Here is a 25,609-nt window from a genome sequence, read left to right as displayed (position 1 = left end):
ATCTTGGCTCACTGCAACCCCTGCCTCCCACGTTCAAGTGATTCTCTTGCCTCAGCCTCCCAAGTAGCAGGGACTACAGGTTTGTGCCATCACAACTGGCTAATTTTTGTATTTTTAGTAGAGACAGTTTCACCATGTTGGCCAGGCTGGTTTTGAACTCCTGATCTCAAGTGATCCGCCCACCTCGGCCTCCCAAAGTGCTGGGATTATAGGCATAAGCCACTGTGCCCGGCAAGAAATGAAGGGAAATTCTAATTGAAAATACAATACCAGAAGAAAAATTCACTAGACAGACTTAACAGCAGATCCGAAACAGCAGAAGGAACAGTAAACTTGAAAAGAGATCAACAGAAATTAAACAATCTAAAGAGCAGGGAAAGAAAAAAAACACTGGGAAAAAAGGAACAGAGCCTCAGTCACCTGGTAGGGAAACATCAAGCTTACTTATATATGTGTAATAGAATCCCAAGGAGAGGAAAGAGAAATATTTTTTTGGAGAAATAATGGCCAACATTTGAGGAAATTCCCAAGAGATCCATACTAAGATGTATCATAGCCAAACTGCTAAAACAAAGGAAAATATTGACAGCAACAGGAGAAGAATGACTCATTACAACAGAGGAACAATATGACATATTGTGTGGAATGGCATATTCTACGTACTGGAACAAAACATTATCAATGAAATTTTTTTTTTTTTTTTTTTTTTTTTTTTGAAATGGAGTTTTGCTCTGTCGCCCAGGCTGGAGTGCAGTGGTGCAATCTTGGCTAACTGCAACCTTTGCCTCCCAGGTTCAAGCAATCCGCCCACCTTCAGCAGGTGCTGCCACACCTGGCTGATAATTTTTATATGTAGCAAAACTACCCTTTGGAAATACAGCTGGGCATGGTGGCTCACGCCTCTAATCTTAGCACTTTGGAAGGCTGAGGTGGGCAGATCACTTGAAGTCAGGAGTTTGAGACCAGCCTGACCAACATGGTGAAACCCTGTCTCTACTAAAAATACAAAAAAAAAAAAAAAAATTAGCTGGGCATGGTGGTATGGGCCTGTAGTCCCAGCTATCAGGAGGTTGAGGCAGAATCTTCTGAACCTGGGAGGCAGAGGCTGCAGTCAGCCAAGATTGTGCCGCTGCACTCCAGCCTGGATGATAGAGTGAGACTCCATTAAAAAAAAAAAGAATAAATTATTTAGCAATAAACTTAAGAAAAAAATGCAAGAGTTGTACATTTAAATCTGTAAACCACTGCTGAGAGAAATTAAGATCTAAATAAATGCAGAGATATAGTAGTAAGTTCATGAACTGAAAGCCTCCATAGTGTTAAGATGACAGTTCTACACAAACTGGCCTACTGATTCAGTGCACTCTCTATCAGATTCCAAGCAGATATTTTTGTAAGAACTGATAATCTGATTCTAAATTTTATATGTAAATGCAAAGAAACCAAAATAGCCCAAAAAATTCTGGAGGGAAAAATCATTGGAGGATGTATCTTCCTTACTTATTAAACTATATTTACTATAAAGCCATACTAATCAATACAGTGTACTAGCATAAAGACAGATATATGTATCAATGTAACAGAAGAGAGTCCAGAAATAAATCTTCACATGGTCTACTGCTTTTCAACAAAGGCATCAGGGCAATTCAATGGAGGAAAGGACAGCCTCGCCAACAAAACGTGTTGTAACAACTGGATATCCACATGCAAAAAAGTAAACTTAGACGCTTACACCTCATATAAAAACTAACTCAGCTGGGCGTGGTGGCTCACGCCTGTAATCCCAGCACTTTGGGAGGCCGAGGCAGGCGGATCACGAGGTCAGGAGTTCAAGACCAGCCTGGCCAAGATGGTGAAACCCTGTCTCTACTAAAAATACAAAAATTAGCCAGGCTTGGTGGCGGGTGCCTGTAATCCCAGCTACTCGGGCGGCTGAAGCAGAGAACTGCTTGAACCTGGGAGGCAGAGGCTGCAGTGAGCTGAGATTACGTCACTGCACTCCAGCCTGGGTGACAGAGGGAGACTCCATTTAAAAACAAAACAAAACAAAACTAACTCAAACAGGATCACAGACTTTAAAATATACAAGATAAAACTATAAAACTGGGAAAAAGTCTTTCTGACTTTGAGTTAGGCAGATAATTCTCAGACATGATACCAAAACCCAATCTATAACAGGAAAAAAAAAAAAGATAAATTGGGCTTCATCAAAATTTAAAACTTCCACTCTTTAAAAGACATCATTAAGAATTTTTTTTTTGAGACGGAGTCTCACTCTGTCGCCCAGGCTGGAGTGCAACAGCAGGATCTCGGTTCACTGCAACCTCCACCTCCCGCGTTCAAGTGATTCTCCTGCCTCAGCCTCCTGAGTAGCTGGGATTACAGACGACTGCCACCACACCCAGCTAATTTTTGTATTTTTAGTAGAGACGGGGTTTCACCAGGTTGGCCAGCTGGTCTTGAACTCCTGACCTCAGGTGATCCACCTGCCTCGGCCTCCCAAAGTGCTGGGATTACAGGCATGAGAAACTGTGCCCAGCCCATTAAGAAAATTAAAAGACAAGCCACGGAATGGGAGAATATACTTGCCAAGCATGTACCTGATACAGAACTTGTATTCAGAATATACAAAGAACTCTTAGAATTCAATAAGACTCCAAAATTTTCAAACGGATCAAGATTGAACAGACATTTCACCAAAAAAATACAAAAATGGCTAAAAATCACATGAAAAGATGGTCAACATCATTAGTCATTAGGGAAGTACAAATCAAAACCACAATGAGATACCACTATACATCTATTAAGATAGCTATAATAAGAAAAAAAAAAAGACTGACCATACCGAGTGTTGGTGAGGATATGGAAAATACGAAATCCTGATACATGGCTGGTGAGATTGTAAAACTGTATAATATCGCCACCTTGGAAAACAGTCTCGAAGTTTCTTACAAAGTTAAAGAACTCCACTCCTAAGTATCTCCACAAGAGAAATGCAAACATATGTCACATAAAGACTTGTAAGCAAATGTACATAACTGACAATCATTTATAACAGCACAAACTACAACCCAAAATGAATAGCAACTGGTAAATGGATAAATATGTTATAACAATACTACTCAGTAGTAAAAAGGAGCAAACTACTGACACATTCAACAATATGGAAGAATCTTAAAAACATTACACTAAGTGAAAAGAAGCCAGACATAAAAACTATATTGCACTAATATGTGTATATGAAATTTCTAGAAAACGCAAAAATAAAGTGACAGAAGATCAATGTTTGCTTGTGGCTGGGGTAGGGAGCAGGAATTGATCACAAACAAGAGAATACTGGGGGATAAGGAAAAGAAGGTTTTGTTTTTGTTTTCTTAAGACACATGGTCCCGCTCTGTCACCCAAGCTAGAGTGTAGTGATCACAGCTCACTGCAGCCTCAAATTCCTGGGCTCAAGTAATCTTCCCACCTCAGCCTCCCAAATAGCTGGGACTATAACAGGCATGTGCCACTATAATTGGTTAACTTTTTTATTTTTTGTAGAAACAGAGTCTTTTTTTTTTTTTTTTTGAGATGGAGTTTTGCTCTTGTTGCCCAGGCTGGAGGGTGATCTCAGCTCACCGCAACCTCCACCTCCCGGTTCAAGCGATTCCCCTGCCTTAGCCTCCTGAGTAGCTGGGATTACAGGCATGCGCCACTACACCCAACTAATTTTTTTTTTTTTTTTTTTTTTTTTAGCAGAGACGGGGTTTCTCCATGTTGGTCAGGCTAGACTGGAACTCCCAAACTCAGGTGATCCGTCCGCCTTGGCCTCCCAAAGTGCTGGGATTACAGGCGTGAGCCACCATGCCCGGTTAAGACAGAGTCTTACTATGTTGTCCAGGCTGATCTCGAACTCCTGGCTTCAAGTCATTCTCCTGCCTCAGCCTCCCTAAGTGCTGAGATTATAGGCTTTAGCTACCACACCCAGTCAGAAAGTGTTTTAAAACAAGATTTTGGTGATGGTGCACAACTCCATAAATTTACTAAAAATAATCAAATTATACACTTGGGCACATTTATACCTCAATAAAACTGTTTTTAAAAGGGCTGAGATGTTGCCACACTGTCAAATCACTATCAAAGAGTTCTTAAACACACTTCATTTCTATATACTTCTCCAGTTCACAGACAGGAATAGGGTCTAGAGACCACACTCTTAAGAAGCACAGCTCTGACTTCCGCTAGATATTGGCTAATAGGCTTGGAGTAATCAATAGTTTTAACTGAAACTGACTTAATTTAATTTAAGCTGTTAAAGTTTAACTCCACTAAGTATTTCATTAAAAAAGGAATTTACAAGTATTACTGACAAAAGGAAAATATGAAAACATGGTCTATTGCTGAATAAAAGCATAACTCATTATAAAATAAGAGTCTATAAATGAAATACCACCAAGAACAATGACTACCATAGACCCTTTTTTTTTTTTTTGAGATGGAGTCTGTCACCCAGGCTAGAGTGCAGTGGTGTGATCTCAGCTCACTGCAACCTCCGCCTCCTGGGTTCAAGGGATTCTCCTGCCTTAGCCTCCCGAGTAGCTGGGACTACAGGCATGTGCCACCACGCCCAGCTAATTTTTTTATTTTTAGTAGAAATGGGGTTTCACCATCTTGGCCAGGCTGGTCTCGAACTCCTGACCTTGTGATCCACCTACCTCGGCCTCCCAAAGTGCTGGAATTACAGGCGTGAGCCACCACACCTGGCCAACCCTTCTTTTTAATGTAGTATAATCAAGTAGATAAAGTCAGTATATTTACAGATTAGACTACTAAAACCCAAAGCAATGAAACTTTAAACATATAAATGAATAAATGGAATACTGTAATATTATATATTTCATGGGACCAAATATCAGACATGCAAATGAATTACATGAATAGATTTGTTTCAGAGAAAGTCCCAACAACATGTAAGCTTTACTTTGTTTCCAATTAAGTGTAAATCTAGGCTAAGTTCAACCAAACTGGTAAGCACTTAGTGTCTATGTTACAGTCTAAAATTTAAATTCATTTTATAGTAATATTTAAATTCATTTTATAGTAATTAGATACCAGTTACAAAAAGCAACTGATGGGGACAGGAGGCAAAGAAATTCTAGGCAGAAAAGGGTGGGTCACCGGTGAAAACCCCACCCTCAAGCCAAAATGCCTGAAACCTCGGCCCAAAGTGAGAACTTATATCCCCGTTTTCCTGTTTGAATGTTTTCCTAAACCACCCATGGCCCTGCCTTGCCCCATTCTGTGCCTATAAAGACCCCAGACTCGGCCGGGCGTGGTGGCTCAAGCCTGTAATCCCAGCACTTTGGGAGGCTGAGACAGGCGGATCACGAGGTCAGGCGATCGAGACCATCCTGGCTAACACAGTGAAACCCCGTCTCTACTAAAAAATACAAAAAACTAGCCGGGCGAGGTGGCGGGTGCCTGTAGTCCCAGCTACTCGGGAGGCTGAGGCAGGAGAATGGCATAAACCCGGGAGGTGGAGTTTGCAGTGCGCTGAGATCCGGCCACTGCACTCCAGCGCGGGCGACAGACCAAGACTCCGTCTCAAAAAAAAAAAAAAAAAAAAAAAAAAAAAAAAAAAAAGACCCCAGACTCAGCCAGCAGAGAGGAGAACCAGCTGGACGTCAGGATGTTGGAGAGAAGCGGGTTGACTTTAGAGGGACAGCTTGATGGTGTAACTTTGGAGAAAAATTTAGCTGGAGACAGCTGGACTTCAGGGAAAGATTACCTACCCCCACCCCCACCAACCCCTTTTCAGCTCCCCTTCCTGCTAAAAGCCACTTTTATCAGCAATAAAATCTCCTGCATTTACCATCCTTCAATTCATTCGTGTGACCTCATTTTTCCTGGACGCCAGACAAGAGCTCAGGAGCCACGAGTGCTGATACAAAAGGCTGTCACACTGGCCCTTTGCCCTTGCTGGCAGAGGGCAGCCACCCCACACAATGGGCCAAAGGGCCCACTGAGCTGTTAACACTTAAGCCGTCCACAGATGGCAGAACTAAAAGAGCACTGTAACATGCCCTCTGGAGCCTTGGGAGTCACAGGCACCCCACAGCCTGGACGCTGCCACAGCAGCCAGCTGGTTGCAGCACTTAAGCCCTCCAGTTCCTGCCTTGTTCACCCACACTCTTCTTCCCGTGAGCAGTTGAGAGAGGCAGGCTGAGCAAAGGAGAGACTCCTGCAAAGGGGTCAGGGAAATATCCTGCTTCACAATGATACTTTTTTTACAGCTCTGGCAAAACACAGACATGAAATAAAGACTCTCTCATTTTAAAAAGGTCAAAGCAATTTGCTGAAGTTAACTTTTTTTAGGAAAAATTAAATGCTCAACTTTTCCAGAACCCTATTTTTACTATACTATTTCTCATTTGCAGGGCAAAAACAGATGCTCAATGTTTCAAGCATAACTGGGAAAAAAACAAACTGAATTATAACAACTAAGAAAAAACAAACTTGGGTTATAAAAAAAAAAACCTTTTCCGTTGGTAAATTTCATTCCACGGAACAGTTCAGCTTTAGTAATCTAAGCATTCCCTAGAGCTCAGAGTCTTCCTATAGATTTACTACACAATGAAACTATAACTTTCGAAACCACAAATCTGGCTTATTTACTTTCTTATGAGGTTTTTGAATTACCAAGTCAAAATCAGCTTTAAAAGCATTTTCTTCATATTTAACATGTGAGACCTGGATCTATGAAGCTTTGTTTTGAATTAAAGAACATTAACTTTGAACTGGAAATTAAATTGAATGAGGGGAAAATGCCAGGTATCTATGATCATTCTTTTAATCAATATATACCAGTTATGTACAATAGTTCTAGTGCTATTGTTCACTTTGTCCCTTTAAATTTTTGCAGCTTTCTAGAAAAGTAGAAAAAGGTTTTGCAGAATCTTTGTTGTCCTTCCCTCCATTATAACTACCCTTCTATTTCCTGACTCTTTGCACCCTGTATTTCACTTTAGATAAGAAGCTAGAGGAACAATCCTGGAAGGAAAGCTAAAGAAGGGAATAAAAACCAGAAGCATTTACTCTTGCTCCACTGCCTTTCTCTAGAAAAATGTCAACTCAAACAGCATACAACATCCTGCAACAAGTTAGTCCTCTTACCACATCTCCGTAACATATGTTCAGTATTCAAAAATGCATCTTCAAGATAGTAAGTATATCACAATTTGATAAGTTTGTGTGAGTAGAAAAGCTATTGTTATATGAATTAATTCTCAGACTGGTAATACACAAAGCTGTAATCTAATATCCATATATACTTGTAAAACCATTCAAAACACATTAGGACAGTTTTTAAATATACAGCTATAAATGAGGATCATTATAACTATGCTTTTAACAATTTATGCCCACATGTATCTTACCCTTCTGGCTCTGTTTCCTGGACATTGCCGTTTCTTCAATCTCAAAAAATATACAAGAAAAGTATCCTTTTGCCTTGTCTGGATTTTGAGTGTAGGTATCTCTGATTTAAAAGTGGGCAATGGAAGTGTGCAGTTGGAAGCAAAAAATACGAAATCCTACTGTTGGAAATTCTGCTCACTAGCTGTCAATCTCCTTTCCTTTTCTTGTATCGACTTCTTATCAGGAAGTATCATTGCAGATATTCATGTCTTCTTTTCCAGGGAGATTCTGGAGGGAAAAACACACACATATACTATTACAGTAATGACTATCTGTACAAAATTTCTGAGATATCCACAAGGTTTCTTTTGTATTTCTGTGTACAAAACTAGTTTTAAGTACTATAGAAACAATGTAGCTGCTGAAAAGCAGAATTTTTCTTAAGAAAACTTAATCTTAGAATCAGATTATCCCCTTAGTTTAGAAAGTATGTTCTCTTAGTCTTCTTATCTTTTGTATCCATCTGAAATATCCCCATCTCTGCTTCGCAAACTAAAATGTTACCTCTTACCACTCCCCAAGATCTTTCTTTTTTTTTTTTTGAGATGAAGTCTTGCTCTGTCCCCAGGCTGGAGTGTAGTGGCGTGATCTTGTCTCACTGCAACCTCTGCCTCCCAGGTTCAAGTGATTCTCCTGCCTCAGCCTCCCGAGTAGCTGGGACTACAGGTGTGCGACACCACGCCCAGCTAATTTTTGTATTTTTAGTAGAGGCAGGGTTTCACCATATTGATCAGGATGGTCTCTTATCTCTTTACCTCGTGATCCATCTGCTTTGGTCTCCCAAAGTTCTGGGATTATAGGCATGAGCCATCTGATCTTGCCATCCAAATCAAGGGTCTATTCTCTTCCTCTAGAATTTCTTTTTGTTTTGTTTTTTGTTTGAGACGGAGTTTCGCTCTTGTTGCCCAGGTTGGAGTACAATGGTGTGATCTCGGCTCACTGCAACCTCCGCCTTCCGGGTTCAAGCGATTCTCCTGCCTCAGCGTCCTGAGTAGCTGGGATTACAGGCACCCACCACCACACCTGGCTAATTTTTTGTATTTTTTTTTTTTTTTTTTAGTAGAGATGGTGTTTCACCATATTAGCTAGGCTGGTCTCTTGACCAGGCTGGTCTCAAGCTCCTGACCTCGTGATCTGCCTGCCTTGGCCTCTGAAAGTGCTGGGATTACAGGTGTGACCCTAGAATTTCTTTTCTTTTCTTTTTTTTTTTTTTTGAGACGGAGTCTCGCTCTGTCACCCAGGCCGGAATGCAGTGGCCGGATCTCAGCTCACTGCAAGCTCCGCCTCCCAGGTTTACACCATTCTCCTGCCTCAGCCTCCCGAGTAGCTGGGACTATAGGCGCCCGCTACCTCGCCCAGCTAGTTTGTTGTATTTTTTTAGTAGAGATGGGGTTTCACCGTGTTAGCCAGGATGGTCTCGATCTCCTGACCTCGTGATCTGTCTGTCTCGGCCTCCCAAAGTGCTGGGATTACAGGCTTGAGCCACCCCGCCCGGCCTAGAATTTCTTATATCTAACCTCTTCTCAGGTTTCCCAGCTCAAATACAGCTGTAAAAAATATATGGGGGTGGGATGTGAAATGATGAGAAACACACTCACCGTACCAACCCAAAGAATGGACTTAGAGGCTCGAAAAACAGCAAATGTGAGACTTTTTAATAATGGTCTAGCCAGGTGCAGTGGCTCATGCCTGTAAGCCCAGCACTTTGGGAGGCTGAGGCAGGCAGATCACCTGAGGTTGGGAGTTCAAGACCAGCCTGACCAACATGGAGAAACCCCGTGTCTACCAAAAATACAAAATTAGCTGGGCATAGTGGTGCATGCCTGTAATCCCAGCTACTCAGGAGGCTGAGGCAGGAGAATCGCTTGAACCCAGGAGGCAGAGGTTGTGGTGAGCCAAGATCGCGCCATTGCACTCCAGCCTGGGCGACAAGAGCGAAACTCCATCTCAAAAAAATAAATAAGTAAATAATAATAATAATGGTCTTGCAAGATCAGGTGTTTGGTGGGCAAGCACACTGGGAAGTCACAACAGGTAATCTATCTCTTAGCGTACAAGTCCCTCCGCCAGTTCCTCAGTGGTTGAGTACTGTGGGGTGACAATCTTCCTGGACGTTGCCAAAGTTTATTATCCCCCTTATAAGGTTATACCCCATTCCCTTCCCCTCTTAAGTTTTGATTTCTCAATAAGGAAACTTTCTTCCCTTTTATGGGCGGATCCCTCCTCTACATTCGGTTCACTTATTGTGACCTCCTAGGCGCATGAGCTGTGTGGTTTGTTACATTTGCAGGCCAGCTGCCAGTACTTAGATTTATCATGCCTTGAAAACAAACCATTTAAAATGTTTTTTCACATGAAAGGAGGGAAGTGCAAAGGAATTTTAACATGGAAAACTGAAATATCAAAATGAGATTAGTCCATACTGCAGGAAGCTCCTTTAAATTACAAACATGCAAATGTTGTTTTTCTATATTAGTAAACATTTTAAAGATACATGCCCAAGATTCCTGGGTAAAAAAAACCGTAAGTTCCTGCCAGCAGAGATGGGCTAACAATTAAAATAAATAAATAAATAAAAAAGGAGATGGAACCTGCAACCTCCACCTCTCGGGTTCAAGTGATTCTCCTGCCTCAGCCTCCCGAGTAGGTGGGATTATAGGCATCCGCCACCACGCCCAGCTAATTTTTGTATTTTTAGTAGAGATGGGGGCTCACCATGTTGGCCAGGCTGGCCTTGAACTCCTGACCTCAAGTGATCTGCCCACCTCAGCCTCCCAAAGTGCTAGGATTACAGGCGTGAGCCACCGCGCATGGCCAATTTTTTTTTTTTTTTTTTTTTTTTACTCTAGAGACAGAGTCATGCTCTTGTTGCCCAGGCTAGAGTGCAATGGTGCCATCTTGGCTCACTGCAACCTTCGCCTCCTGGGTTCAAGCGATTATCCTGTCTCAGCCTCCCAACGAGCTGGGACTACAGGCACCTGCCACCACACCCGACTAATTTTTGCATTTTTAGTAGAGACAGGGTTTCGCCATGTTGGCCAGGCTGGTCCTGAGGTCCTGACCTCCAGTAATCCGTCTGCCTCGGCCTCCTAAAGTGTGGGATTACAGGCATGAGCCATCATATCTAGCTGAATTTTTTTTTTTTTTTTTGAGACAGAGTCTCGCTGTTTGGCCCAGGCTGGACTGCAGTGGTGTGATCTCGGCTCACTGCAAGCTTCACCTAAGGGTTCACGCCATCCTCCTGCCTCGGCCTCCTGAGTAGCTGGGACTACAGGTGCCCGCCACTGCGCCTGGCTAATTTTTTGTATTTTTAGTAGAGACGGGGTTTCACCGTGTTAGCCAAGATGGTTTCGATCTCCTGACCTCGTGATCCACCTGCTTCGGCCTCCCAAAGTGCTGGGATTACAGGCATGAGCCACTGAGCCCGGACGAAAAATAATAATTTTTTAAAGCATAGGATGATACAACTCTTATACCTGGACAGCTGACTGGAAAAACGTTTACAAAATGAAATGCAAGAAGGAAAGGAGAGTACGCTTATATGAAATATTTTCCAATTTGAAAAGAGGAGACTGAAGAGTCAAGAGGCAATTCTGTGAAAGTTTTAAAAATATTCCATCAAGATTAAGAACTTCTACAAACCACAGTGGGACCTCAGGAAAAGCAGTGTGAGTATTTGAAACTTATAATCTTCCAGAACACTGAGCCAAGTTGAGAGAACCAGCCAAAGCCTACGGAAATACATGGAATATACCCCCTGGATATGGCACACTTAAAAAGATTTTAGAAAAAAGAACAGAACTCAGATCTGCCAAAAATAACTGAACCCTTCAGTGGCAAGCTTCTCAACAGCACATATCCTCAGGTTAAAGAGGATGAGGCCAGGCATGGTGGCCCACGCCTGTAATCCCAGCACTTTGGGAGGCCGAAGCAGGTGGATCACCTGAGGTAGACCAGTCTGACCAACATGGTGAAACCCCACCTCTACTAAAAACACAAAATTAGCTGGGCATGGTGGTGCATGCCTGTAATCCCAGCTACTCGGGAGGCTGAAGAAGGAGAATTGCTTGGACCTGGGAGGTGGAGGTTGCAGTGAGCCAAGATCACACCACTGCATTCCAGCCTGGGCAACAAGAGCAAAACTCCATGTCAAAAACAGAAAAGAAAAAGAAAAAGAAAAATGAAAAGAGGATGAAAGCAACAATCGACAACTAACCATAGTGGATGAGCAGGGGTGGGTGAGATAGGTCCCAAAGAAGACTAGAAACATATCAAGGATATTTCATCTATACTCTGTAGCTACAAACAAAAAGGTGTAAACAGAGCTATCCACATGTAACATGAAGAAGATAAACAAAAATGACATAGCAACTATCAAACCTACTATAAAAAAAGAGAAATACAATGAGAGAAGAAATTTCCATGCAACAGATGAAGAACCCAATCTGGAAAACAATATAAGCCCTCAAACCAAAAGTAGGTTCCTCCTTGAATACTTATTTGAATATTTCAAATGAGAATGTGAATTCAAGCTGAATTTTTAAAAAAACTATAGGTCGGGAGCAAGATGGCCGAATAGGAACAGCTCCAGCCTCCAGCTCCCAGAGTGAGCGACACAGAAGACGGGTGATTTCTGCATTTTCAACTGAGGTACCAGGTTCATCTCACTGGGAAGTGCTGGACAATTGGTGCTGGTCAGCTGGTGCAGCCCGACCAGCCAGAGCTGAAGCAGGGTGAGGCATCACCTCACCTGGGAAGTACAAAGGGGAAGGGAATCCCTTTTCCTAGCCAAGGGAAACTGAGACACACAACACCTGGAAAATCAGGTAACTCCCACCCTAATACTGTGCTTTACCAAGAGTCTTAGCAAACGGCACACCAGGAGATTATATCCCACACCTGGCCCTGAGGGTTCCACGCCCATGGAGCCTCCCTCATTGCTAGCACAGCAGTCTGAGATCTAACTGCAAGGCGGCAGCGAGGCTGGGGAGGGGTGCCCACCATTGCTGAGGCTTCAGTAGGTAAACAAAGCCACGGGGAAGCTTGAACTGGGTGGAGCCCACCACAGCTCAGGGAGGCCTGCCTGTCTCTGTAGACTCTACCTCTGGAGACAGGGCATAGTTAACAAAAAGCAGCAGAAACCTCTGCAGATGTTAATGACCCTGCCTGACAGCTTTGAAGAGAGCAGTGGATCTCCCAGCATGGAGGCTGAGATCTGAGAACGGACAGACTGCCTGCTCAAGTGGGTCCCTGACCCCTGAGTAGCTTAACTGGGAGACATCCTCCACTAGGTGCAGACTGACACCTCACACCTCACACAGCGGGGTACACCCCTGAGACGAAGCTTCCAGAGCAAGAATCAGACAGCAGCACTTGCTGTTCAGCAATATTCTATCTTCTGCAGCCTCTGCTGCTGATACCTAGGGAAACAGTGTCTGGAGTGGACCTCAAGCAATCTCCAACAGACCTACAGCTGAGGATCCTCACTGTTAGAAGGAAAACTAACAAACAGAAAGGACACCACACCAAAATCCCATCAGTACGTCACCAGTATCAAAGACCAAAGGCAGATAAAACCACAAAGATGGGGGAAAAAGCAGGGCAGAAAAGCTGGAAATTCAAAAAATCAGAGCGCATCTCCCCCTCCAAAGGAACGCAGCTCATCACCAGCAACGGATCAAAGCTGGATGGAGAATGACTTTGACAAGTTGAGAGGAGAAGGCTTCAGTCGATCAAACTTCTCAGAGCTAAAGGAGGAACTATATACCCAGCGCAAAGAAACTAAAAATCTTGAAAAAAGAATGGAAGAATGGATAACTAGAATAATCAATGCAGAGAAGGCCATAAATGAACTGACAGAGATAAAAACCATGACACAAGAAATACGTGACAAATGCACAAGCTTCTGACTCGATCAACTGGAAGAGAGAGTATTACTGATTGAAGATCAAATGAATGAAATGAAGCAAGAAGTCTAGAGAAAAAAAAGGAAAAAGAAATGAACAGGCCGGGCGCGGTGGCTCAAGCCTGTAATCCCAGCACTTTGGGAGGCCGAGATGGGCGGATCACGAGGTCAGGAGATCGAGACCATCCTGGCTAACACAGTGAAACCCCATCTCTACAAAAATACCAAAAAAAAAAAAAAAACTAGCCGGGTGAGGTGGCAGGCGCCTGTAGTCCCAGCTACTTGGGAGGCTGAGGCAGGAGAATGGCGTAAACCCGGGAGGCAGAGCTTGCAGTGAGCCGAGATCGTGCCACTGCACTCCAGCCTGGGCAACAGAGCGAGACTCCGTCTCAAAAAAAAAAAAAAAAAAAAAAAAAAGAAATGAACAAAGCCTCCAAGAAATATGGGATTATGTGAAAAGACCAAATCTACGTCTGATTGGTGTGCCTGAAAGTGAGGGGGAAAATGGAATCAAGTTGGAAAACACTCTTCAGGATATCATCCAGGAGAACTTCCCCAACCTATTAAGGCAGGCCAACATTCAAATTCAGGAAATACAAAGAACGTCACAAAGATACTCCTTGAGAAGAGCAACTCCGAGACACATAATTGTCAGATTCACTAAAGTTGAAACGAAGGAAAAAATGTTAAGGGCAGCCAGAGAGAAAGGTCGGGTTACCAACAAAGGGAAGCCCATCAGACTAACAGCAGATCTCTCGGCAGAAACTCTACAAGCCAGAAGAGAGTGGGGGCCAATATTCAACATTCTTAAAGAAAAGAATTTTCAACCCAGAATTTCATATCCAGCCAAACTAAGTTTCATCAGTGAAGGAAAAATAAAATCCTTTACAGACAAGTAAATGCTTAGAGATTTTGTCACCACCAGGCCTGCCCTACAAGAGATCCTGAAGGAAGCACTAAACATGGAAAGGAACAACCAGTACCAGCCATTGCAAAAACATGCCAAAATGTAAAGACCATCGATGCTAGGAAGAAACTGCATCAACTAACGAGCAAAATAACCAGCTAATATCACAATGACAGGATCAAGTTCACACATAACATTATTAACCTTAAATGTAAATGGACTAAATGCTCCAATTAAAAGACACAGACTGGCAAATTGGATAAAGAGTCAAGACCCATCAGTTTGCTGTATTCAGGAGACCCATTTCACATGCAGAGACACACATAGGCTCGAAATAAAGGGATAGAGGAAGATCTACCAAGCAAATGGAGAACAAAAAAAAGCAGGGGTTGCAATACTAGTCCCTGATAAAATAGACTTTAAACCATCAAAGATCAAAAGAGACAAAGAAGGCCATTACATAATGGTAAAGGGATCAATTCAACAGGAAGAGCTAACTATCCTAAATGTATATGCGCCCAATACAGGAGCACCCAGATTAATAAAATAAGTCCTTAGAGACTTACAAAGAGACTTAGACTCCCATACAATAATAATGGGAGACTTCAACACCCCACTGTCAACATTAGACAGATCAATGAGACAGAAAGTTAACAAGCATATCCAGGAATTGAACTCAACTCTGCACCAAGCGGACCTAATAGACATCTACAGAAGTCTCCACCCCAAATCAACAGAATATACATTCTTTTCAGCACCACATTGCACTTATTCCTAAATTGACCACATAGTTGGAAGTAAAGCACTCTTCAGCAAATGTAAAAGAACAGAAAGTATAACAAACTGTCTCTCAGACCACAGTGCAATCAAACTAGAACTCAGGACTAAGAAAATCAATCAAAACCGCTCAACTACATGGAAACTGAACAACCTGCTCCTGAATGACTACTGGGTACATAACGAAATGAAGGCAGAAATAAAGATGTTCTTTGAAACCAATGAGAACAAAGATACAACTTACCAGAATCTCTGGGACACATTTAAAGCAGTGTGTAGAGGGAAATTTATAGCACTAAATGCCCACAAGAGAAAGCAGGAAAGATCTAAAATTGACACTCTAACATCACAATTAAAAGAACTAGAGAAGCAAGAGCAAACACATTCAAAAGCTAGCAGAAGGCAAGAAATAACTAAGATCAGAGCAGAACTGAAGGAGAGAGAGACACAAAAAACCCTCCAAAAAATCAATGAATCCAGGAGCTGGTTTTTTGAAAAGATCAACAAAATTGATAGACCACTAGTAAGACTAATAAAGAAGAAAAGAGAGAAGAATCAAATAGACGCAATAAAAAATGATGAAGGGGATATCACCACCGACCCCACAGAAATACAAACTACCATCAGAGAATACTATAAACACCTCTACGCAAATAAACTAGAAAACCTAGAAGAAACGGATGATTTCCTGGACACTTACACTCTCCCAAGAATAAACCAGGAAGAAGTGGAATCCCTGAATAGACCAATAGCAGGCTCTGAAATTGAGGCAATCATTAATAGCCTATCAACCAAAAAAAGTCCAGGACCAGACGGATTCACGGCTGAATTCTACCACAAGTGCAAGGAGGAGCTGGTACCATTCCTTCTGAAACTATTCCAATCAATAGAAAAAGAGAGAATCCTCCCTAACTCATTTTATGAGGCCAACATCATCCTGATACCAAAGCCTGGCAGAGACACAACAAAAAAGAATTTTAGACCAATATCCCTGATGAACATCGATGCAAAAATCCTCAATAAAATACTGGCAAGCCGAATCCAGCAGCACATCAAAAAGCTTATCCACCATGATCAAATGGGCTTCATCCCTGGGATGCAAGGCTGGTTCAACATATGCAAATCAATAAACGTAATTCAGCATATAAGCAGAACCAAAGACAAAAACCGCATGATTATCTCAATAGATGCAGAAAAGGCCTTTGACAAAATTCAACCCTTCATGCTAAAAACTCTCAATAAATTCAGTATTGATGGAATGTATCTCAAAATAATAAGCACTATTTATGACAAACCCACAGCCAATATCATACTGAATGGGCAAAAACTGGAAGCATTCCCTTTGAAAACTGGCACAAGACAGGGATGCCCTCTCTCACCACTCCTATTCAACATAGTGTTGGAAGTTCTGGCTAGGGCAATCAGGCAAGAGAAAGAAATAAAGGGTATTCAGTTAGGAAAAGAAGTCAAATTGTCCCTGTTTGCAGATGACATGATTGTATATTTAGAAAACCCCATCGTCTCAGCCCAAAATCTCAAGCTGATAAGCAACTTCAGCAAAGTCTCAGGATACAAAATTAATGTGCAAAAATCACAAGCATTCTTATACACCAGTAACAAACAGAGAGCCAAATCATGAATGAACTTCCATTCACAATTGCTTCAAAGAGAATAAAATACCTAGGAATCCAACTTACAAGGGATATAAAGGACCTCTTCAAGGAGAACTACAAACCACTGCTCAGTGAAATAAAAGAGGACACAAACAAATGGAAGAACACACCATGTTCATGGATAGGAAGAATCGATATTGTGAAAATGGCCATACTGCCCAAGGTAATTTATAGATTCAATAGCCATCCCCATCAAGCTACCAATGACTTTCTTCACATAATTGGAAGAAACTGCTTTAAAGTTCACATGGAACTACAAAAGAGCCCACATTGACAAGACAATCCTAAGTCAAAGGAACAAAGCTGGAGGCATCATGCTACCTGACTTCAAACTATACTACAAGGCTACAGTAACCAAAACAGCATGGTACTGGTACCAAAACAGAGATATAGACCAATGGAGCAGAACAGAGCCCTCAGAAATAATACCACACATCTACAGCCATCTGATCTTTGACAAACCTGAGAAAAACAAGAAATGGGGAAAGGATTCCCTATTTAATAAATGGTGCTGGGAAAATTGGCTAGCCATAAGTAGAAAGCTGAAACTGGATCCTTTCCTTACTCCTTATACGAAAATTAATTCAAGATAGATTAGAGACTTAAATGTTAGACCTAAAACCATAAAAATCCTAGAAGAAAACCTAGGTAATACCATTCAGGACATAGGCATGGGCAAGGACTTCATGTCTAAAACATCAAAAGCAATGGCAACAAAAGCCAAAATTGACAAATGGGATCTAATTAAACTAAAGAGCTTCTGCACAGCAAAAGAAACTACCATCAGAGTGAACAGGCAACCTATAGAATGGGAGAAAATTTTTGCAACCTACTCATCTGACAAAGGGCTAATATCCAGAACCTACAAAGAACTCAAACAAATTTACGAGAAAAAAACAAACAACCCCATCAAAAAGTGGGCAAAGGATATGAACAGACATTTCTCAAAAGAAGATATGCATACAGCCCACAGACACATGAAAAAAATGCTCGTCATCACTGGCCATCAGAGAAATGCAAATCAAAACCACCATGAGATACCATCTCACACCAGTTAGAATGGCAATCATTAAAAAGTCAGGAAACAACAGGTGCTGGAGAGGATGTGGAGAAATAGAACACTTTTACACTGTTGGTGGGATTGTAAACTGGTTCAACCATTGTGGAAAACAATATGGCGATTCCTCAAGGATCTAGAACTAGAAATACCATATGACCCAGCCATCCCATTACTGGGTATATACCCAAAGTATTATAAATCATGCTGCTATAAAGACACATGCACATGTATGTTTATTGCAGCACTATTCACAATAGCAAAGACTTGGAATCAACCCAAATGTCCATCAGTGACAGACTGGATTAAGAAAATGTGGCACAGCCGGGCGCGGTGGCTCAAGCCTGTCATCCCAGCACTTTGGGAGGCCGAGATGGGCAGATCACGAGGTCAGGAGATCGAGACCATCCTGGCTAATCCGGTGAAACCCCGTCTCTACTAAAAAATACCAAAAAAAAAAAAAACTAGCCGGGCGACATGGCAGGCGCCTGTAGTCCCAGCTGCTCAGGAGGCTGAGGCAGGAGAATGGTGCGAACCCGGGAGGTGGAGCTTGCAGGGAGCTGAGATCCGGCCACTGCACTCTAGCCTGGGCGACAGAGTGAGACTCTGTCCCAAAAAAAAAAAAAAAAAAGAAAGGGGGAAGAAAATGTGGCACATATACACCATGGAATATGAGTTCGTGTCCTTTGTAGGGACACGGATGCAGCTGGAAACCATCATTCTCAGCAAACTATTGCAAGAACAGAAAACCAAACACCACATGTTCTCACTCATAGGTGGGAACTGAACAATGAGATCACCTGGACTCTGGAAGGGGAGCATCACACACCAGGGCCTATTATGGGGAAGGGGATCGGGGGAGGGATGGCATCGGGAGTTATACCTGATGTAAATGATGAGTTGATGGGTGCTGACGAGTTGGGTGCAGCACACCAACATGGCACAAGTATACATATGTAACAAACCTGCATGTTGTGCACATGTACCCTAGAACTTAAAGTATAATAATAAAAAAACTATAAAATAAACAATAAAAATAGAAGAAAAATAAATCCGATTGCAAAGTTAAAGAAAAACTGGAAAAAATTATGGATCCAATAAGTCAGAAATAGCAAGAAACAGAATAGACACAGATGAAAATAGAATGAATGGAACGAAACAAACCCTTCAGAAGAAAAAAACAGAGAAAAGCAATTATAATAGAACATTAGGGAACAAAAACTGATCCAATCTAAGAATAACTGGAATCAATACAAGGACTTAAAAATTATAGGACTTGGCCAGGCGCAGTGGCTCACGCCTGTAATCCTAGCACTTTGGGAGACCAAGGTGGGCGGATCGCGAGGTCAGGAGATCGAGATCATCCTGGCTAACATGGTGAAACCCGTCTCTACTAAAAATACAAAAAATTATCTGGGCGTGGTGGCACGTGCCTGTAGTCCCAGTTACTCGCGAAGCTGAGGCAGGAGAATCGCTTGAACCCGGGAGGTGGAGGTTGCAGTGAGCTGAGATTACACTACTGCACTCCAGCCAGGTGACAGAGCGAGACTCCATCTCAAAAAAAAAAAAAAAAAGTATAGGACTCAATAAAGGGAACAGAAAAATCATTTACAGATAATAAACAGGAAATTTCCCTTTCAATAAAGACCTGAATCTGTTCATTCCCCACCACCTCCAATCCATCAGGAGAATCCCATCTGTTCTACCTTTAAAATACATTCAGAGTTGAACCACTTCTCACCACCTCCACTGCTACTAACCTTGTCGAAATCACGAGAATCTCTCATCCCGAGTCTTCTATTCTGCCATTCTCACTTCTATTTCACTATGGCCGCTATTAAAATTATAAGACAGCATATGTCCCACTTCTGCTGCTGAAAGCTCTCGGGAAGCTCCCCATTTCATTTAAAATAAAAGCCAGTCCTTACAGTGGCCTAAGCGGTCTTGTCTGTTCTGATGTCCTTCCTTTACCTTTACTCCACTGGAGCCACACTGGAGCCTCTTTATCATCCCTTTTACACTCTAGATATGCTCTCACCTTAGGGCCCTGAAGGTGTTCCCTCTGCCAGGAATGTTATTTCCCACAGTTATCTACATGGAATACTTCCTCAATCTCCTTCAGGTCTTTTATCAAATGTTATCTTCTCTGTGGTTATTCACAAGAAACCTACTGAACCTGCGGTAAGAACAGTGGCAGTCTACGGCTGCTCCCATGACATACCCCTAAATGAGTGGGAAAGGTAGTTCTACCAAGGTAGGGAAAGCCATGAAAACCAGCAGCTTCACTGACAGAGGGGGCTGACTTGTGAAGCAAAGCACAGAAAAACCCCATGCCCACAGGCAGTAACAGTTCGCTTTCTTGGTGGCAAACAAGCAAGACCAAGGGCTCAGCTAGCCTGAGGTTGTTGTCATGGCTGGTGCAAGCGACAGAACAGGAGATTGGATAGAAATTTAAAAGGGAAATCCAGAAACAAGACTAAGGGACCTGGGCACTATGGCTCATGCCTGTAGTCCCAGCACTTTGGGAGGCCAAGGTGGGGGGATTGCTTTAGCCCAGGAGATCGAGACCAGCCGGGGCATCATAGCAAGACTGTGTCTCTACAAAAAGTAAAAAAATTAGCTGGGTATGGTGATGTGTGCCTGTACTCCCAGCTACTCAGGAGGGTGAGGTGGGAGGATGGCTTGAGCCCAGGAGGTCGAGGCTGCAGTGAGCCATGACTGTGCCACTGCACATCAGCCTAGGCAACAGAACAAGACCCAGTCACAAACAAACAAGCAAACAAACAAACATAGCCTGGCAACAGAGTAAGATCCCACCTCGACAAAAAATAAAATTAAAAAATTAGCCAGGGATGGTAGCACACACCTGTGGTCCCAGCTACTCAGAAGGCTAAAGTGGGAGCATTGCTTGAGCTTGGGAAGTTGAGGCTGCAGTGAGCCATGACTGTGCCACTGAACTCTGGCCTAAGCAACAGCGAGACCCTGTGTCAGAAAACAAAGACTACAGGGGACCTTGGTAAATGTTCCACACATTCATGATGCAGATATTGGAGAAGGTCCAAACTATCCACACACCTCTGGCTGACCATAAGCGTACACATAGCAGCAGCAAAGACTCAGAAAGGCCCAGTGGAAAGTAAAAATTATGAGCTTTGAAGGCAGTCACCAACACACAAAGATCTACAGGCAGAGGGTGCAAGCTTTACTGGCTCATGGTGTTTTAGTACAACCTTTAACCAATTGCTAACTGACCAGCAGGATAACAGATACAGATGTAATTTCAGCAAGCCAGACTTTAAAGTTTTTTTTTAATTAAAAAAAACAAAAACAGTAAAAACTGAGCAGATCCTTTAGTTTATGAAATCATATCAATGCTACGAAGGCAAAGGTAAAGGCTGTGTGTACTTTTGAAACTTCATGTGTGATTGATGGTGGTGCTGAGACATGAAAGGCTAGCATGAACGAGGAGAGGTAAGAGCACATGACAAAACTTGGTGGTGCGGAACAGACTTTTTCTTTTTTTTTTAAGACGGAGCCTCACTCTGTCACCCAAGCTGGAGTGCAGCGGGGTGATCTTGGCTCACTGCAACCTCTACCTCCTAGGCTCAGATGATCCTCCCACCTCAGCCTCCTGAGTCGCACCACCACGCCTGGCTAATTTTTTTTATCTTTTGTAGAGACAGGGATTCACTTCATGTTGCACAGTCTGGTCTCCAACTCCTAGGCTCAAGCAGTCCTCCTGCCTCAGCCTCCCAAAGTGCTAGGATTATAGGCTTGAGTCACGATGCCTGACCCATAATGGATATTTTTTAATTTGGTGATATGTGTCTCTCAATTCTGAGGCTTTGGTGAGAGGATATGCAGAGAGCAATAATAGCAAATGATTTATGAATATTTTTGTATTCAAAGAACATCTACATCTGTTGGAAAACTTTAAGTGAGTTTTGTTCTTAGATAGCCCACATTAGTTGAATGCTTTAAGTGAACCAATACTTGTATTTCCCCTACCTCTCTGACAACTACTATAAATGCTATACGATGTGTGCTCTCTTCTGTTGCTGACATGCAAGTGTGGTCACATGAACTGAAGTGGATGGCTTGAGAATACAGACAGGCTTGTGGTGTACTCTGCAGGAGTACTTGGAAGCAGAGTTCACTCGTGAGCTCCGGTGTCACAAAAAGGGTGGACGTTCTAATATCTGGTTAGCTAATTAGTGGCTGGGTGCAGTGGCTCACGCCTGTAATCCCCGTACTTTGGGAGGCCGAAGTGGGTGGATCACGAGGTCAGTAGATCGAGACCATCCTGGCTAACACGGTGAAAGCCCATCTCCACTAAAAATACAAAAAAAATAGTCAGGCGTGGTGGTGGGTGCCTGTATTCCCAGCTACTCAGGAGGCTGAGGCAGAAGAATGGTGTGAACCCGGCTTGCTTGCAGTGAGCCGAGATTGTGCCACTGTACTCCAGCCTGGGTGACAGAGCAAGACTCCATCTCAAAAAAAAAAGAATGCCATTTGCTGCAATTCTGTGTCCTGTGCTTGGATTTTATCTTTTTTAGAGCCAGGGTCTTGCTCTGTTGCCCAGGCAGTGGCACAGTCATAACTCACTGCAACCTCAAACTCCTGGGCTCAAGCAATTCTTCTGTCTCAGCCTGCTAGGTGGCTGCAACTACAGGCACATACCACCATACCCAGCTAACTTCTTTTATTTTTTGCAGAGACAGGGTCTTACTATGTTGCCCAGGCTGGTCTTAAACCCTTGGCCTCAAGCAATCCTCCCGCCCTGACCTCCCAAAGTATTAGGATTACAGGCCTGAGGCACTGCGCCCAGTCCAAACTGATTTTAAAAAATAATAAAAAATAAAAATAAAAACTGAGCACAGACATTAGCAACCTGCAGCCACATACCACAGTGAGAAAAAGATTCCACAGATTTAGTCCAGGAAAGTTACTTAAAAAACAAAAACAATAAAGCAATGACAACCTTCAGGAGGAAAAATCCAGAAATCAAAGTTGCTACAATACAGTAGGTAAAATGTCCAGTTTCAACAAAAAGTTATGAGACATTCAAAACTGCAGGAAAATGTGACCCAAACACATGAGAAAAAACAACATGGAGTTGGAAATGCCCCTGAGGAGGCCCAAATGCTACACTTTGCAGACAGACTCCAAATTTCTTTAAAGGACTAAAAAAATATGAGAACAATGCCTCAAACAAAAAGAAAATCTTAATGAAGAGATAGAAATTATTTTTAAAGAGAACCATAGTAAAAAAATAAAAAATAAAGATAACCATGATATAAACAGGGCACAAATAAATTTGGAAAATAAAAAAAGACAACCAAATCAAAATTCTGAAGATGAATACTGGAGTAGAAGAAAAAAATCAGAAAACTTGAAGAAAGGACAATAGAAATTATCTAACTTGAAGAAACGAGAGAAAAAACAATGAAAAAATACAAGCCGGGTGCAGTGGCTCATGCCTGTAACTCCAGCATGTTGGGAGGCCAGGCTAGAGTATCGCTTGAGGCCAGGAGTATAAGACTAGCCTAGGCAACACAGCGAGACACTGTCTCTATAAGAAATTAAAAATTGACCAGGTGTGGTGGCACACGCCTGTAGCCCCAGCTACTTGGGAGGCTAAGGTAGGAGGAGGGCTTGAGCTCAGAAGGTCAAGGTTGCAATCAGCCATGAGTCTGGGAAACAAAGCAAGACCCTATCTCTTAAACAAACAAACAAAAAGTAAAAATTTTTTAAACAGTAAAACAGTCTCAGAAGTGTGTGGAGCAATGTCAAATATATCACCATACACAAATTAGAAGCCCCAGAAGAAGTGATGTGAAAGAGGACAAAAATAGTGACCAAAAACAATTTACAACTTGATTTTTTTAAAATGTATTTACAGAGTCAGGAAGCTCAATGAACTGTAGCTGCAATACACACAAAGAGATCCACATCTAGACATATCATGGTGAAACTGATTAAAGCCAAAACCAGAAAATCTTGAAAGCAGCAAGAATAAAAATGAAAATAATACTTCATCATGTACAGGGAGGCAACAACATTAACAGCTGACTTCTCATCAGAAGCAAAAGAAGCCAGAAGGCAGGAAATGACATTCAAAGTGCTAAAAGAAAAAAACTAGCAACCAAGAATTTCATATCCAGCAAAGCTATCTTTCAAAAATGAAGGTGAAATAAAGACATTTCAAAGACTTACAGAGAATCCATTGCTTGCAAACCTGACTTACAAGAAATTCCAAAGGAAGTCTCTCAAGTTGAAAGGTAACCTGACTGTACCCAAAGAAACAGATGGTAACCTGACTGTACCCAAAGAAACGAAGAGCACTAGGAAAAGCAAATATGTAGGTAAATATAAAATATGTATTTTTGGACAGGTGCAATGGCTTACACCTATAATCCCAACAGTTTGGGAGGCCAAGGCCAGCCTGGGCAACATAGCACGACTCTGTTTCTACTGAAAATAATTTAACTAAAGTATATATTTTTTAACTTCCTTCTCTTAAATTTTTAAAAGAATTTAAGTAATTATTACTGTTTTATGTAATACAAGATTAATAACAATACTGAATTATTGGGTTTATAGCAAATATAGATATAATAAACATGAAAACAATTGCATAAAAGGGGAAAGAAGCTATATTACAGCATTAAATTAGCATTAACTTAGTTAAATTGGCCTATAAGTTAAGATGCTTATTATAACGACCAGAGCAAGTACTAAGAACAACTCAAAAATAGTAAAAACAAAAGACAAAAGCAGCAAAATAACCATACGCTTAAAAAAAACTATTAAACATAAAATAAGGCAATAAAAGAGGTATAAGCAAACAGAAAAAGCCAAGAGATACACAAAAAAAACCAAATACCTGGCCGGGCACAGTGGCTCATGCCTGTAACCCCAGCACTTTGGGAGGCTGAGGCAGGTGGATCACCTGAGGTCAGGAGTTAGAGACAAGCCTAGCCAACATGGTAGAATCCCATCTCTACTAAAAATACAAAAAATATTAGCTGGGCACAGAGGCAGGTGCCTGTAATCCCAGTTACTCGGGAGGCAGAGGCAAGAGAATCACTTGAGTCCAGGAGGCGGAGGTTCCAGTGAGCCGAGATGGTGTAACTGCACTCTAGTCTGAGCAACAGAGTGAGACTCCATCTCAAAAAAAAAACAAACAAACAAACAAACAAAAAAACAGGCCAACACAGTAGCTTGCACCTCTAATTTCAGCACTTTGGGAGGCCAAGGCAGGTGGATCACCTGAGGTCAGGAGTTCGAGACCAGCCTGACCAACATGGAGAAACCCTGTCTCTACTAAAAATACAAAAATTAGCCAGGCATGGCGACGCATGCCTGTAATCCCAGTTACTCAGGAGGCTGAGGCAGGAGAATCGCTTGAACCCAGGAGGCAGAGGTTGCAGAGAGTCGAGATCACACTATTACACTCCAGCCTGGGCAACAAGAGTGAAACTCCATATCAAAAAAAGACTAAACTCAAAAGACAGAAATTGTTAGAGTGGCTGGAAAAACAACATCCAACTGTATGCCATCTACCAAAAACACTATAGATTCAAACACAGAGAGATTGAAAGTTAAAGAATGAAAAAAGATATATCATGCAAACCAATAATAAAAGGGCTTAGTATCAGATAAAATAGTATTATTAGAGACAGAGAGAAATTATTATAAGAGAGTCATGACATCAGAAACATAGAACAATTATAAATATATATCCACCAAACAATAAGACCTAAAATACATGCAGCAAAAATTGGCAGAAAGAATAAAGAGTTCAACAATGATAAAGACTTAAGTATCCC

At 42.0% G+C, this 25,609-nt stretch overlaps 1 protein-coding gene across 9 annotated transcripts in view; it reads right to left on the bottom strand.

Annotated features, from left to right (window-relative positions):
- SPATS2 (spermatogenesis associated serine rich 2) overlaps positions 1–25,609 on the bottom strand; it is a 172,715-nt gene that overhangs the window by 69,461 nt on the left and 77,645 nt on the right. For 5 of the 9 annotated variants that reach the window (XM_073020704.1, XM_037997179.2, XM_037997181.2 and 2 more), the window contains 2 exons: positions 7,419–7,686; positions 2,846–2,972 (listed from right to left, as the gene is read on the bottom strand). In XM_073020704.1, coding sequence (XP_072876805.1) covers positions 2,846–2,888 — 43 coding nt within the window. In that variant the 5' untranslated portion in view covers positions 2,889–2,972; positions 7,419–7,686. The remainder of the gene's footprint in view (positions 1–2,845; positions 2,973–7,418; positions 7,687–25,609) is intronic. The other 4 variants (XM_037997182.2, XM_008003144.3, XM_073020706.1 and 1 more) reach the window with 1 other exon arrangement.

Source organism: Chlorocebus sabaeus, chromosome 11 (assembly GCF_047675955.1).
Source record: "Chlorocebus sabaeus isolate Y175 chromosome 11, mChlSab1.0.hap1, whole genome shotgun sequence".
NCBI lineage: Eukaryota > Metazoa > Chordata > Mammalia > Primates > Cercopithecidae > Chlorocebus > Chlorocebus sabaeus.
Note: the sequence above shows the minus strand (reverse complement) of the source record. Positions and strands in the feature narration are given on the sequence as shown.